At 45.3% G+C, this 16,072-nt stretch overlaps 1 protein-coding gene across 1 annotated transcript in view; it reads right to left on the bottom strand.

Annotated features, from left to right (window-relative positions):
* itga5 (integrin, alpha 5 (fibronectin receptor, alpha polypeptide)) overlaps positions 1 to 6,613 on the bottom strand; it is a gene marked incomplete at its 5' end in the record, with an annotated part of 39,568 nt that extends 32,955 nt beyond the window's left edge. Inside the window, one exon of the mRNA XM_080533240.1 lies at positions 6,408 to 6,613. Coding sequence (XP_080389366.1) covers positions 6,408 to 6,613 — 206 coding nt within the window. The remainder of the gene's footprint in view (positions 1 to 6,407) is intronic.
* Between the last annotated feature and the right edge of the window lie 9,459 nt (positions 6,614 to 16,072).

Raw genomic sequence — 16,072 nt, 5'->3', positions numbered from 1 at the left:
CAGAACGCGGTGAAGACAGACGCTTTTATTGAGCAGGGGAGGCTGGGGGGAGGCAGAGATGGGATGAAAGGCTCATTATAATGCATGGAATCGAATGAAGAATGGAATCAACGGTATTCCTCATTCCATGCGTTACAATGAGCCCATGTCTACCTCCACTTGCGTCCCCTGATATATAGTCACAGATGAGTTGGTATGCACTTGTATAGGAACACTGTAATTACCTACGCTGTATTGAGTGTGACGCCCAAACGAGTCCACAGTGACTACCCTGATTATGTCATTAAATCATCAGTTATTTTTCTATCTGAGAGTATTATTTAGTTCCTTCCACTATCCTTATTCTACTTGTAATAATAAAATAAGAATAAAAACAACTCTAAACTGTAATTAATTTGAAAGTAAAATTAATGAGTGTCTCCGTGGCCTAGGCAAAGTAATTACTATTCAAGATGATCGGTGCATTGAATGGATGGCCACATGTTATGGGGATGGGGAAGCAGTTGCTGTGTCTACTGGATCCTGCCTCCGCGTTCTCTGCGGCCCTGCAGAGGCGCAAGAGGCACAGAAGCACTGTGGCTCCTTCAGCAAAACCACTAACCGTGTCATTTCACTGCAACAAGGGGGTTTCACAAGTGGCAAGTTGGTAATTTAAAACACCCCACTTCCCTCTACATAAACACGGGTTGAGGTTTTAGGCTCTATATTTTCTGATGCCAAATTGCACACCCACCCCCCCAGCCCAACCAGCCCCCCCCCCCTTATCCCTTAAATGCCCAACCCCTGCAATTCACACACCCCCCACTGATCCCAAAAACATCATGAGGGGAGTTTAACTACAGGCCGTTCACAGCTCTGTGGAGAGCCCCCACCCCCCACCCCCCACCTCAGGGAGTCCAACCCTTCACACCTCTGGATGGAGAGACTTGCGGGGAGAACAGGAGAGGCGTCACACAGACGTCCCCCTCCGACCACTCCCACTCCCCCCGCAGCTGTCTGGACACTTTTGTCTCTACCGGGCCCCCCTGTGCAAACACTGATCGCCACAGTCGGGGCCCAATCAATCCCATTTCAATTCAGAGACGAAGAATCTTGAATAGAAATTCCAGACAATATGTCCATCAACTCTTGAATAGATTTGAACAGTGCTTATTGTCTCGCCATGTCAATGTTCCCCAAATAAAGCATGTCATTATCAAGTCTGTACACAATGGAGTCCTTCTCTGACCCCCCAACAGGGTGAAACAAACCAGGTCTGATGGCAGTTTGAGATTGCATCTACCTATGCGGTAGTCAGGGCAGTAGTCAGGGCAGTAGTCAGGGCAGTAGTCAGGGCGACTCTGACCGGCTCTACTCCTGGGTGTACGTGACGCCCTGAGGGCACAGGGTCCCACCAGGCCAATCAAACCATCATCACCCCACACACACACGTCTCACACACACACACACACACACACACACACCTAAGCCTCCTATTACCAAGCAGGCAGTAAAAGTAAGACATGCCTTCTATGTTAGAGACAGGCAGCTTTGTGACCCCAGTCACCAGGCTAAGCATGTCCCCATAAATCCTTAAAACAACACTCTAATGTTGCACAGTGAGCCGGGCCGGGCTATCACAGGCTCCATGCGCTACCAGAGGAGGACCAAAAAGCTTTGGGAAAAAAGCGAATGAAGAAATGAGTCGCATGGAAAGTTTCTTCAAAACAAAAAAAAAACAGCAAACCTTTTCTTTCTGGCACACAAAGAACCCCATTGTCTACCACAGGACCGTGAACAGCCCTAATCGCAGAGAAGAATATCATGGCAGCCCAAATATACATGTCCACTTTAAGCAACGTACACAAAATACTATGATTTATACACATGTCTATACAAAAGAACGACAATGAAAACCATAACAGAGATCGGCTTGATCATATATGGACAAGAAGTTACAGTGTAGACACAGAGAAAACATGTCTGTTTCAGTAGCGAAAAAGACCCCTGGTCCAGTGTCAATATTGGTTCAGCAGCAGCAATCCTATTTAAGTGGGTAAACTCCAGGAAAGTGACCAACATTAACAAAATGACCTCGGTCTGTGGCACGTCACAGCTAAACCATCTAATGACCTAATACTGAACAGAACCGAACCACCACCACCCCTCGACAACACATGTTGCAGGGATGGGCGGAATGGGACGCATTAGGATCAACAGCAACAGCATAACAATAACAATAAAAAAACATAACAATACTTTCTTTATTCTTTTTTTAAGAATGATATTCCAATCACATTCCATGCAGTGGGGCGTGGGATTGGATGGAACAGTTGAGTTTTCCATCATAGGAAAATACTATACTACCTGCTGTTCTGGGATTGCAAACCTGAAACAATCGACCGCCCTGGTTAGACGTGTGGACGGAAAGGCAGCACAGACACTGCTGTGAGTCCAGACCCTACTGAGGTCTGACCTTTGACTCCGGCCCATCCCCTGACTCCTCTGTGGCCTCTTTCACACCGGCAGTTCCGAACGCCGGTTCGCGTTCGCGTGCCGAAACCTCCGAACGTTGGCGCTGTCTGACGAACGAGCCCGCGTTCATACCAGTGTATCGTTCGCCAGACAGCGCCAACGTTCGGAGCTTTCGGCACGCGAACGCGAACCGGCGTTCGGAACTGCCGGTGTGTAAGCCCTATGTCTGGCACCAGAGAGAGTACGGGAGGAGGAGGAGGAGCAGGAGGAGGAGGAGGAGGAGAAGGAGGAGGAGGAGGGTGTTAGTGCAGTTTGATGGGGAGGTATTAGTCTCATTTGTCTGCCTCCTTCCCAGCACGGTGGGTTTGACACAGAGGTCTCAGCGAGATTCATGTCTGACCCATGTTAGGTAGACACTAGCAAGTCTTTCCTTACAACTTATCTCCCTCTCTCCCTCCCTCCAACTCTCCCCATCCCCCCATCTCTTCATCTATGCCCCTCGCCAGACACACACACACACACACGCACACACACACACAGGGGACCATAAATAACATCTTGCCTGTGTATAACTGACAAGGGCCCTCAAACAGTTCATGAACCTTATCCTCAGGCGATCTTCCACGGCGGTCTGCTGTCCCAACAGTGTCTGCTGCCTTAATTCTATTAGACCAGGCCCAAGGGGCATGACAGGCAGGAATCACACACACATACACACGCATGGTCCTGGAGCCATGCTATCAGCGAGAGGGAGAGAAAGAGAAAGTGTGTGTGTGTGTGTGTGTGTGTGTGTGTGTCGGTGCGAGAGATTAATGTGTGTGAGGGTTCTGTCTCTCCCTCTGCGTTTGTATACACGTACATAGAAAACAGAGAGTCTTCAAACAGCTGGTCATGAGAAATATCCTTGGCAGGAGCTTCATTTTTTTCCAGGGAAAAATTATCCTGTAGACACAGGTCAGAGATGTGCTGTTCTTCTTGCATCATTTTCTCTCATCTTAGAAAAAGAAGACAGACCCCCTGCCTCCCTCCCTCCCTCCCTCCCTCCATGGTCCTGCCCAGCGACTGACCTCACCCCTGGATTCCTGCTACTCCCCTACTCCTCCGTGTCTCCACGGTCTGGGTGATAGTCCGATAACACACCTAAACACAAGATAACTGGAAACTCACTCTGGTTTCTGTTTTCCTGCTGATTGATTGGGTGCTGTGGTGTGTGGAGTTCTCATCGTCAAGAAGCGTGAAATGTGGGAAGAATTAGTTGGACCATGCAGTTCTGCACAGTCTCACGACCCTTTCATTAGTGACCAGACCTACACAGAAAATTTGTATCTGGAACACACTCTTACTCTGGTAAAAAACTGGTTTTGACAGACATATGATTACTTAATAATCAGAATCAGGCACAGCTGGTGTAAAAGAGGGAACGACTACATGTAAAATGTATTCCCTACCCACACACACACACACACACGTTCTCTAAACCATTGTCTCATCTCTCTCCCCCGGTAACCACAACGTCTCAGCTGGGAAAAGTTCAGATCGGAGAGATGACTGGTTGCTCTTGACTCGCTGTGACTTCATACTTCATGAGACAGGGGGGCTGGGGGCTGGAGGGAGGAGGGGGTGGGGGGGGGGGGTTGTGCCAGACAGTGGGGGAGGGGGAATTAAAGGGCCCTACAGAATGACATCAGCAAAGGAGGGGATGGAGGTGAGGGCGGTGGTAGGCTAGAGTGGGCTTTAACACACTCTCCTCTGACTCAGTCTGCTAGCATCACGTCCTAAATCATCCAGCTTTCCTAGAGCCCCTGCTCGCCAGAAAAATGTAGTCCAATAGCAGCAGCCCCTTACAGCGGGGAGACAGAGAGAGAGAGAGAGAGAGAGAGAGAGAGAGAGAGAGAGAAAGAGAGGGAGTGGGAGGAGGGGGGGGGGGAATCCCCCCTCTGTCTGAGAGAGTCTGCAGTCAGAGGGAAGTGGGAAGTGGGGAGAAGAAACATGGGGAAACTAGAGCTTGGTGGCGTCCCACTCGGCACAAAGCCTCCTCTAAAAACCTCTCCGGCTGGCGTGGCGAGACACAGCCGGGGCAGACACAAACACCGCCAGGACGTCTGATTGCGTCTGGCCCCAGGCCGACCCAGACCCTGTTAGCTAACGTCAGTTAATGACTATTACAATTACAGGGCAGAGAGGTCCAAACCACCTATCTGTTTTACTTGGGGAGCGGTTACAGCAATCTCACTTGCTGACTGACACAGCTCCGGGGATCGCCAGCAACACAGCTGTAAATCTGCCAGCATGCCATTCACTTGGCTCATGCAGTCATTCATACTGCTGTTGTTGCCATGGGTGTTTGATACAAGGAACAGATGTTGTCCGCTAGCTCTCTGGCTATGCCATCACTGTGGCAGACAGACAGGCAGGGGCGCCTCAGCCTTGCATCATTGGCGTAGTATGTCCTCTTCAGACAGATCAGTCCATTTACCTGACCGCATATTTCTGGTTCAGTAGACAGTAATAAGCAAGACATGGGCTAAGCCCCTTCTTGATGACAGATCCCAGCCACTCTACAGGGGACCGGGTGATGGAGGCACTGCATGCCAGACCGCTGAGATAGTCAAAGCATGTTTGTGACACAGACACAGAGGTCACATTCCCATATAATGCCAAGCCTCAACATACCCAATTGCACAGGAGCACTTCAGACCAATTCAAAGTGAGGTATGGCAGATGTGGTCATCCTACTAAAAGAGCAGAGTTATCAAAATTAGCCTTTTCCTATGCCCTGTTTGACATTTAGAGCCAATGAGAGATTAGAGGTCAGAATGAAATCTAATTTTGGCCAATGAGATTAGAGTTTAAAGATGATTGTTTCAAAATGTTTTTTTTATGTCACGCCATAACTGGAACCCTCAAGAGTTTGATCGTCCAATAATATGATATCCCACTATGGAGAAACCATAAATCTAATCTAGATGGAGAAGCCATGAATCTAATCTAGATGGAGAAGCCATAAATCGACTTTAATCTAATCTAAAATGATCAACTCAAATGTATGTACAATTATTATGAAGTATGACCACAGACTGCTGAGGCAGGAGATTTGTGTACAGTAGGGCAAATTAACTTAGACTGTTTGAGGCTTTTGATTCTGAATCTTGGTGGAGTATTTCATGATGATCATGATCACAATTGACAATGGGGCAACCTTTCCTACCACTGTTGAAGATGCTACATTTGAAATAGCCTACACTTGGGAGGAGGCACTTTGGGTGCATGCGTAAACGTCAATAATCCCCATGGTATGTTTAACATAAAATGACACTGATAAGGTTTACGTATCAATAACTACTTTACTGCCACTGACATCTGATGGTAGCAGATTCAGGAAAGATTCAGCCAGTACTTTAGCTCCACACCTAGTGGCCCTGGTCAAGTCATCGATGCTCTCGCAACACAGCGGGTCGGTTGGTTATTTTCCTTATCAAGAGTGTATGAAAATCAGCAGCAGCAACAAATCGTGAGCTTAGAATGATAAGGTTCTATCTCCGTTTAGGGCAGTTCAGAGATATTGAGCGTCAAAGTTGTTACATTCCATTATGTTCTGTGAGATGGAACCTTTGTATTTTATTAATTACTAACTAAAAAATGTCAACATTTAAAAAAAAATAACACCACACAGGCATTAATAAACACCTAATGGATCAGATTATGTAAAGAACTCAATTTTGACAAAAATTGAGATAGAACCTTATCATTCTAACGTCACGAAATATAAAACTGCAGCAGAAAGAGATGGTGAGAACCATTGAGAGTGAGAATTCGTGAATAATCATTAAGCCAATGTTCCCCCCACTTGGAGCCTGATGCTGAAATTCACCAACAACTGTTTAATGTGTCACCCCTGTGTTCGCAGTTACTTGCAAAAAAAAAGACTTCGCTTAGAAAAAAAAGGGACTCACCTAGAAGAATTGGTCAAGTAAAATTCCACCGAATATCCGAAGTAGCTCCCGTTAGGTCCGCTATAGACAGCCGGGTTCTCCACGTCCAAGTTGAACGCAGAGCAGAAAGGGAGAATCGGGAGTAAAACCCCAATACAACAGAGGAGCGGGTAGTTCACAGTCTGTCCTTGTCCCAATGTCTTCGAGCGATATCTTTTGGAGCCCATTTTTATTAATAAATTAATCCACTAATGTTGTATCTTTGTTTTTAGAGTCAGCTCCTTAATTTCTGCTATAATGTTTCAAAATCCGTATAATTTCTGGAACGGAGAATTCAATCTGACTCAATCTAAACTTGCATGCCTTCTAATTCAAACTGCTTGTGTTTCTCTAATAGACGCTCAGTCAGCTCCCCTCGGCGTCCGCACCCCTCAGCTCTCTCTCCCTCACTCGGTTCACTCCTCTCGCTTAATTGGGAGGATATTGAAAGGAGGGAGTTCCTCGACTCGTGACAAACTTTTTGGAGAGGTGTGGCTTTTGATTCACAGAACGCCAGGGGGATCAAGTTGGGTTGTTTCAGGAGTAAAAGAGTCCAAAAGTAGAGTTGGGCTGGAGTAGTGCTAAAATCTTTTGCATGATTTTGCGTGCCTACCTTTTAGAATCGGGGGTCTACCTGACAAAGACTGTCTGACTAGATCTGTTCTCCCTGGGTCACACTGGGCAAAAGAGAGAGAGAATGTGATCATTCAATGAATGATGACAACAAGATGAATGATTAACTGACTGGACAATGGATGGAGAGATTTCAATGGATGTTATCTTCCGCCAATGATCTTATAAGTCTCTCAACAACTCAACAACAACATTTTCTACCTCAGGTTGTTGCTGGAGAAATACCTTGAAGACCTGATAGGTGTCGGAATGACTGGTGTAAGAGCATGTTTCTCACCCAGAATGATTATTTACACGACCCCTTTCTTGACCCTTTTCTCAGAAGTTTGATCTTTATCAGCAGACATGTGAGTTTGAGGTGATAATGTATGTCAGGAATGCAGACATGTTTACATTATTACAAAATGACCATTGCAGCTAAAAGGATTTCCCTAAAGACAAACAAACAAAAAGTTATAAGAAGAGTAGGCTTATTACTGATTCAAACAACCAACTCTGCTTCCTCCTATGGCTGCCTCTTTAGGAACATGAGTCACATAAGTGTCCCTAAACAGCAGTCCAGGGGGGACATATCTGTTTTCTGTTAATTACACACAATAGCACATATCTGATTTGGAATGATGATGCACGCGCTAACAGCAGGAGATGACTCCCAGGCTTCTGAGAAGATTTCCTATTTCAGTGTGAGTCATATGAGACCCACGCAGTTGGAAAGTGGTTACTGGTTGTGCTACAAGAAACAACTCACTCATATGAGTCCTTTAATAAAGCTACCCGGCAGGCTAGAATTAGTGAGTGTTGGTTTAGCTGATTCAATCCAAGCTAAGGGGATTGAACAGGGGGGCCACATTTCGCTGTGTGGCACTATAGAAAGGAGGACCACTCTCTCAAGGCTCATATATCTCGTGGGTCCAGTCCGCTGGGCTGATTGGGGGAGAAATGTGGAGTGTCTTAGGGGCCGTTTTACAGCAGCTGTTGGAGCCAACGTGACGGTTCAAAGCCCTAATCCTGGAGCGCTCTCATTCTCTCACTCTGTTTTTAGTACCACATGATGAGCTTGCAGATGGATGAAATCCCTCACTTTATGAAGTGGTTACGGTCCAAACCAGATCATGTCTCTTCCCCAAAGGATGATCTAGGAGGGATTCTACCATTTCAAATATCCCTGGGATTTTCCACACACATGAACACCCGCTCACTGCCCACATTTGATTAGTAGACCTCCACACAAGTATAGAACGTTTTGATTAATTTCTGAAATAGACACTTTAATCCACCCCTTCTTTCATCATACTGTAAACATGTTTTGGTTGTTTCACTAGCATACATGATCTATGTACTACCACATTGACGGACAGTATTCTTTTTGTCCCCTCAACTTGTTTTGTATGGACTTTCAAAGGCCTAATTGAGATCTTTGTAGCAGACAGGCATGCATAGACTCTTAAGCCCCTCAGTGAGTAGGGTCAAAAGTTTGCGGCCGGACAGAAGAGGTAAAAGAATCCTGTTGGGGCAGATAAGAGGAGGTAACAGCTCTTGTTCAGTCATTCTCTTCTGTAGTGGCTGATTGTCCTACAGAGCTCTCAGATATGTTTGGTCCTATTATTATCTCTCTGATCTGTGAAGGACAAGAATGTACCATCAGAGAAGGATCAGACGGGAGAATATGGATTTGAAAGAACATGCTGTATTGATTTTGTGTTGTCGATTTTGTCTGTGTTTGCGTTTGTGTGATTAAGTAGGTTATCTGTAGGCCTGTTAGTGCCATTTCATGCAGCCGGAAACCACGCCGAAGAGGAAGTGGAATAGTGTTCAGGTAAAATAACAGGAAATATTATGCAATACATTTGGATTTCATTCAAGGTTGTGTGTGTATTTGTTGCTTTCCAGGAATGCTGCCATTTCATCAGGAGGGCTATGTTGAAAACAAACAGCCAAGTCATGAACAGCGAGTTTGCGAGAAGTGAAGAGACAAACCAAAATGTGCATTTAAACAAGGTATGACCTGACTGAGAGTATCTGCCTGCTTAATGACTAATGATCTACCACAAACCAAATCATCTACTCAGTGGAGAGTACAACGTCAACACTTTAAACTGTAATTGGCCTGCTCTGGAATCTCCAATGCACACTTGATGGTAAATCCTGTCCCCTTCTGCTGTGTCCTCTGATGCATCACTGCTCTCTATATTTGGAAGCTTATAACCGTATAAGTGGCTAGAGAGTACGCAACTGAACAGTCTTTCCCTTAAGGCTTGAATTCCCTCACATTCTGTAAGAGATTCCTCTCAGAAAAGGGGTGTGGCTATCCCAATGTCTTCGCTGTGACATCATCTGCTATGGCAACAGATTAGGAGTGCAACAAAACACTTATAGCACATCACACAGTACTCCAAACAGCTGGGCAACCTATATAAATATAGACCTTCACACTTTGTTGCACACACACACACACACACACACTCGCACACACACACACACACACACACACACACACACACACACACACACACACAAACACACGAACACACACGAACACAAACTTGTGGACACACACACATAAACACACACTTATGGGCAACTGGGCACATCTTTCCACGGTATTAATAGCAATAGCACAAGGCCAGGCAACCTTTTGATCTTAACACAACGTTTTCAGGACTTGAACCCTGTGCTCCCAGACTACCTCTGACTTTGTCCCGTTCATTTCAAAATTGCACACTCATTGTTCAACTTTCTTTGAAGCAGTGATCCTAAAATGGGCCAGACAGAGGTGGACTGTATACAGTATATCAGTTCATTTTCAACTCTCATGAGAATGCCACACCAAGAATAACATAACAATACCACGGTCAAAAATGTATATTGTACATTGCATATTTCATACTCTATTCCACCCAAACCTGGAGAACTCAGAGATGGACGCTGATGCAGCAACCAATGGTATGTGCATCTCATATTCAAACCCCTCTGTTCACTGAGGCCTCCCTCCCTCCCTCCCCAAATTTCTCTTGGCAACACAAACACTCGTCTGACAGACACAAACACAGCGGGGAGTGGGGGGAGAGCCACTCCAACGGCTGTTAAATGGCAACTCTTACCCTTTTAAGTCTCAGAGTAAACGTCACTTTGCCCCTCAGCAACAGACAGCAAACAGGTCCACAACAGGCTACATAGGATGTGCACACATAACACATAACACACACATAAGTAAGTCACTGCCAGTAAAAGCATGGTTTGGAGCCTGTTTGTTCCTTTGCCTTTGTTATTTTATTTCTTGTTTTTGTGATTTGTTTAACAAATGTAAAAAGTCTTGTCGAAAAAGGAAATTGCAGGCTATAATGACAGATTTGATTGTTAAATGAGAAAGACTCGTGTTTCAATAGGAACAACAGTGTTTGTTTTGTGAGAAGAAAGACCTTCTGTAGCCTAGTTTCTAAACGGCAAAGGCCTGGCATTGATCTTAACCGTAAGCCTCAAACCTGTCTCAAAATACCTTTAAAACACTTACACAGCTCTCCCTTCCTCCGAACTACCTCCCTCCCTCCTTTCTTGGCTCTACTGTACTGATATACATCTAACAGGCAGGAAATTCCTCCAATGTAAAGGCCTGCCTGCACTTCCTGTTTCTACTAGGGCCTCCTCTCCCTCTTTCTCAAACACACACACACGGACATGCACACACACAATCACACACACACTTGAATTCCCTCCTTTTCTCTGTAACCTTTCTATGTAGAGAGAGGAAGGGTGGGGAGGTGTTGCTGATTAATCCAGGCAGTCTTGTAACTTGGTGAACTGGCTGACAGATTGGTCATGAAGGAACTGGAACTTGGCTGGACAGACAAGAGTTGCCGGAAGGGATCGTCCATTGTTTATACACACTGACGCTTAGCAACGTCGAACTTCATGAATCATATTATTGTTTGAAACAGTGAAATCATCTGGGTAGGATCTCCTCCTGCTCCTGCGTTTCTTTACTTTTTCTCTCTCTCCATGTGAGACGTATTTTACTGTGAGGCCGGACCAACTGCCACGACGTGTGTGGTAAAGACGATCCGAAAGTGTCCGTTGTTCACTTACCTTGTTAAAACAGCCACAAAATGTCTCAAAATGAGCACTTGTGTTTTTATGTACATCCGCTAATCAGGCTAGGGGAGAGGAGCAGTAAAGCACCAGTATGTGGAGCTGCTGGGGGCCGGGGGGCCTGCCTCTCATTGGCCCCGCCTGTATTGCAGCGAGCTCATTGGACACTCCATGAGGCACATAAATGTCCCAGTGCACCAGCAGGTCGGACTTGGCCGCCATGCGTTTACAGCCTTCGTCTACGCTCCATCGCAGCGCAGCTTCACGCAGCGTTAGGCCCCGGCTACCTCACTTTATGCTTGTTTGCTTGGAAACACACGTTTAGAGGTTGCATTAAATGCATGACATCATTTCACGAGGGGTTACAGAGGTGGAGCGAGCATGTGGACAGAGACTGACTAAACCCATATGAATGTTAGACAAGAAAGGTATCTAAATATACACCATGGAGCATCGTAACCTTTAATGCATGGTCATTTCCTGAATGTATATGTTTCGACATTGAACGCTACAAAACAGCTGCCTTTCGCACTGGCCTGAGAAGATCACAGCAACTCAGCAGTGATGGACATGGTGAGATAGTGACCAATGTCCGACCCAGTTCACAAAAAGAGGGTCAAAAGCCTTTCATAGTGAAAATGTGTCAGCAGCTAGAATGTTTGAATTGATCCCAAAGACGCTGCTGGACCTGAACTGACATGGTTGCCCTGTCTTTCTTTGTACCATTGTTGTTCTTCACTGCGTTCAGAGCCTCAGTTAAGGGTGTCATGTTTTATTTGTATGGCCTATTTGTCTCTTCGAATAATGTGTGCCCTGTGACCCCCTCCTGTGTTTTCTTATTGGGGCGGGCGTGCTCCGGGGTTGGTGTGAGGCCCTGGAGTGAAGGAATGTGGCTGTAAAGTGTGTGGATCTGGGGGTACAGGGAGAGAGGGCCGTGAATCAGTGTGATCACAGGGGAGCCTGAGGGGACTGGTTCACACGCATGCATACACACACACACACACACACACATTCCCTCACTGCTGTGGCTTTCCCACACCCACTCCCTTGACCATACAAGCCTCATGACACAACACTTATGGAAACAGAGAAACAAACTCTCACACAAGGCATCATAACAAAAAAAGGACAAGTGATCTTAATTAAGAAATGTAAGAGGAAAGTATACAGAGAAAGAGTCTTTATGTTGTTGTTATAGTTAGAAGACATAATACAGGATGTTTCAGTGTAATTATTACACTATCAAACACTCGAAAATATGTTTGTTATTTCTCTTATCTGCCCAGTTTCCTTTTTTTCTCCTCCAACTCCAACGTAGAAGCAGGGTTTTCAATCAGCAGTCCTTCCTGTGGACTAATGGCCCTGCGTAACTTCTAACTAATAGCTAATGGCACCAGTCAAGACAACACTGTTGTGAGGACTATCATCACTTCATTAGCAGACCGGCTACATACATTTCCTCCTCTGACAGCGGAGATTCAACATGAGATTGATGGGAGCGGGATAAAGTTCTTCACGACTATAGTCTCAACTCTTCACCTCATGCTCACCATGGGACACGTAGAGGCTAGATAGAGTGCATGTTGTCCTACATAGTGGTTAAGATAGAGGTGTGTTGAGCTCTTACCGTTTCCTTCCTGCCCTGTGTAGCTTACGCCTAGTGTGTTTGTTTATCAAGCTGTTTTATCTGATGCTCTTGATCTGACATTCAGGGGAAGTGTGTGTGCACTGAGTCATCACCTAAACGCACCTTCCCACCTTATCATTTTTTTATTACATTTTAGACATTTAGCAGACGCCGTTATCCAAAGCGACTTACAACAAGTACATTAAATGTATTTTTATCATCATTTGTATCGTCTATACATCAGTCATCATAAGAAAAACAAATCTATGCTAGGTCCAGGGGCCATTGGCAGTCACACTGCTAGAAGAATGCTTTTTTTCCTTGCTTTTTTTTCATTTAATCCTATGTGAGCATTCCCTCAACAAGCTTAACTATCACAAATGTCCAAATGTCTATCCATTCTCACAGTTCGCTCCTGGTGAGATAGAGGCTGTGTGGGTGGGTTTCTATCACTGAGACTGCCAATGGCCCCGGGCTTGAGCTAGAGTACTCTTCCTGCTACGACTGGTGCATTGATGATTCACTTGCTTAGTCAAATGTATTGATTGTAAGTCGCTTTGGAATATATATATATATATTATTAATAAGGTGTCTGCTAAATGGCCAAAATGTCAAATGTAAATGTAAATGTGTGCATGTTGAATAAGGTGGAGTTTCACAAACTACCTTGGGTTTTAAAGAGAGCCTGTCAAGATCCAAGTGCAATTGCTTGCTGACTGTTTGACATTACAATAAAAAAGCGACTCACTACCCTTCTCATTATCTGTAGTTTCATGATGAGAATATGACCCATGCCTTTGACCGGTGGGTATCTGATTGTTCCTCCAATGGCTCCCGGTCTTTTTCATCCTATCACACATGCAACATTTCCTGCGACATTGTGTTCTATGTCCTGTCCAGACTGTTGTTTAGACCCGGCTGATCCACGTTTGCATTCCAAGAGAATGCGGCGGTTTGCTTAAGAATGTCCCTCCGTCATGTAAGCAAGCCCTAACAATGTCCCCCTGAGTTGAACGAAAACAATGTTTGGTGGGGAATAGTGAGTCACGGTACTTCCCTATTAAAACCGTTAATATTGTCCCCTTCCTTAATCTGACAGAGTCCTCCTTATAAGCTCATGTTGATGTTAATGCTGTCCAGACCACCAAGGTGTCACAGAGTACCACGGCATAGCCTTATATAGAAGACATCGAAGGTTTATACCATGATCAGTGCATTAGAGTATGGTCCTGAAGGGTTTTAACTGTATATGTGTGCTTATATTGAGAGAGAGCTCAGGCATCCTGTGCTGTGTGACTAATGGGGGGGTGGTGGTAGTGGTGGAGGAGGAGGAGGAGGAGGGGGTCATGTCCCATGGTGGGTTGGAGACATTGTTTCGAAAATGGCCAATACTCTTGTGTGAGTGTCTCTCAACCCCTTCTGTGATAGGATGGGGGGGGGGGGGGGGCTTTGGGGATGATTGGCGTTGTGATATCTGTTTGTTTGGTGCAGGCTAGTTGAGAGGAGAGAGCTGACACATCCGAGGTCCTCTCTCTGGGGTAAGGTTACACCTCAAACAAACCAGAGCATGGTTTCACAAGCAAACAGAGGACTGGGATGAAATGTCTGGTCTAATGAAGAGGGCCAGGGTCAGGAGCATTATTATGCTTCAACCAAGGGTTTTTTCCTCCGGTTGAAATTTGACACATCCTGGCCCCCCTAATAACGTTTCTCCTGCCTTCCCGTATCCAGGGCCCCACACAAACTCTCCACCTGCTCTCAGGGGCTTGACTGAGTCTGGGTACCTTCTGTTCACAGGCCAGACTGAGATCACAGACAGCTCAACACACCAGGAGGAGAGTCTGGAAGGGCTAAAGACAGAGAATTAGAATAGAAATGTTGATTTGACCACACTCTAGCTATTGTAATTTCATGCCTGTCCCAAGCTGGCTCTGTGTAAGAATCCAGCAGCCAACAAGGAGTAGAAACACAGTAATTCAGTCAGGCCTTTTACTAGCGCTATGACTTGCTCTGGGACATGTCTATGGAAAATGTTTCAGCAGGCCTTTTAGTATTTGAACAATAGCTGAAACTGCTACAACTTGTACGGCTACTCTACTGGCTGCAGACACGCCATAATTCAAACAGCCTGCTCCAAACTAAAAATATCCTTTCAATGTCTTTTCTATCATCATTTTCTAATTTTCTTTCTTCTAGTTTTTCTCAGGAAAGGTAAATTCACATGTCTAAAATATAGTCATAGATGCGTTATGCACCACATGGATTTCAAACACAAAAAGTGTGCACACAGTACTACACAGTGCTTACAATAATAATAACAGTAGAAAGTGTAAACCAACTATCACTCCAAACCCGGAATGATTTTAAGCTGTAGGAAAAGCATAATTATACCGTACAAATGCCCCACTTAGTGAATACATTTGGTATGTAGTAATGAAGGAGAGGAGAGGACCATGTCACTACACAGAGCACTGCAGTCTATAGACCTGCTGTCTGTTACCACTCAAGGCGACAGGCAAACAATTCCTCACTACCTGCCTTTGTCTGCTGGAATGTCATGTGTTTTGGTTCATGTGTGACCGCTAATGCATCACAAGCCTTCTGAGAAGGAGACAGAGAGAGAGAGAGAGAGAGAGAGAGAGAGAGAGACTCATTTCACAGCTGACTTACTGCTACTTGTTATCGAGACAACTGTGTTGACAACTCTTGAAGCGAAGCCGTCTGTGCAGCCTGACGCGTGTGAAGTGTGCTTGTGGTGGAGTCTATGGAGACGGTGCTGTGGCCGCTCTACAATGTGTCAGTGGTCAGTCATGTTGAGCCGGCTGTATTCGAATGCTCTTTGTTGCATGGAAACTTGTATCGCCCCCCTCTCCACTCACACTGCGTCTCTCTCTCTCTCTCTCTCTCTCTCTCTCTCTCTCTCTCTCTCTCTCTCTCTCTTCTCTTTCTCTTTCTCTTTCTCTCTTTCTCTCTGTTATATGAGAAAGATCTATTGCACAATTTATCCGTCTCTGAGGGGCTACAGGGAGTTTGCCATCATCTGGGGTAAAATCATGCATTCAAACATCTGTGAATGTGAGCCATAGTCTCGATAACAAGAGAGACAAAGATAGGGTTAAACACAGTTTCTTTATTCATGTTAGTTCATTAGAGCCTCATTCCCAATGGCCACCTGTTTTGCACTGGTCACTCATTCATACAATAAAAACTAAATTGTATTGATTACAATGCAACTATGAGGATGCCTAACATTATGATCGGGGCCCAACTTTTTTTCCTGACCATCTGACCTGCAGGAAAA

This window comes from Nansenia antarctica (assembly GCF_963989245.1).
Source record: "Nansenia antarctica genome assembly, chromosome: 6".
Taxonomy (NCBI): Eukaryota; Metazoa; Chordata; class Actinopteri; order Argentiniformes; family Microstomatidae; genus Nansenia; species Nansenia antarctica.
The sequence above is the reverse complement of the archived record's forward strand: the minus strand, read 5'-3'. Positions and strand labels throughout refer to the sequence as shown.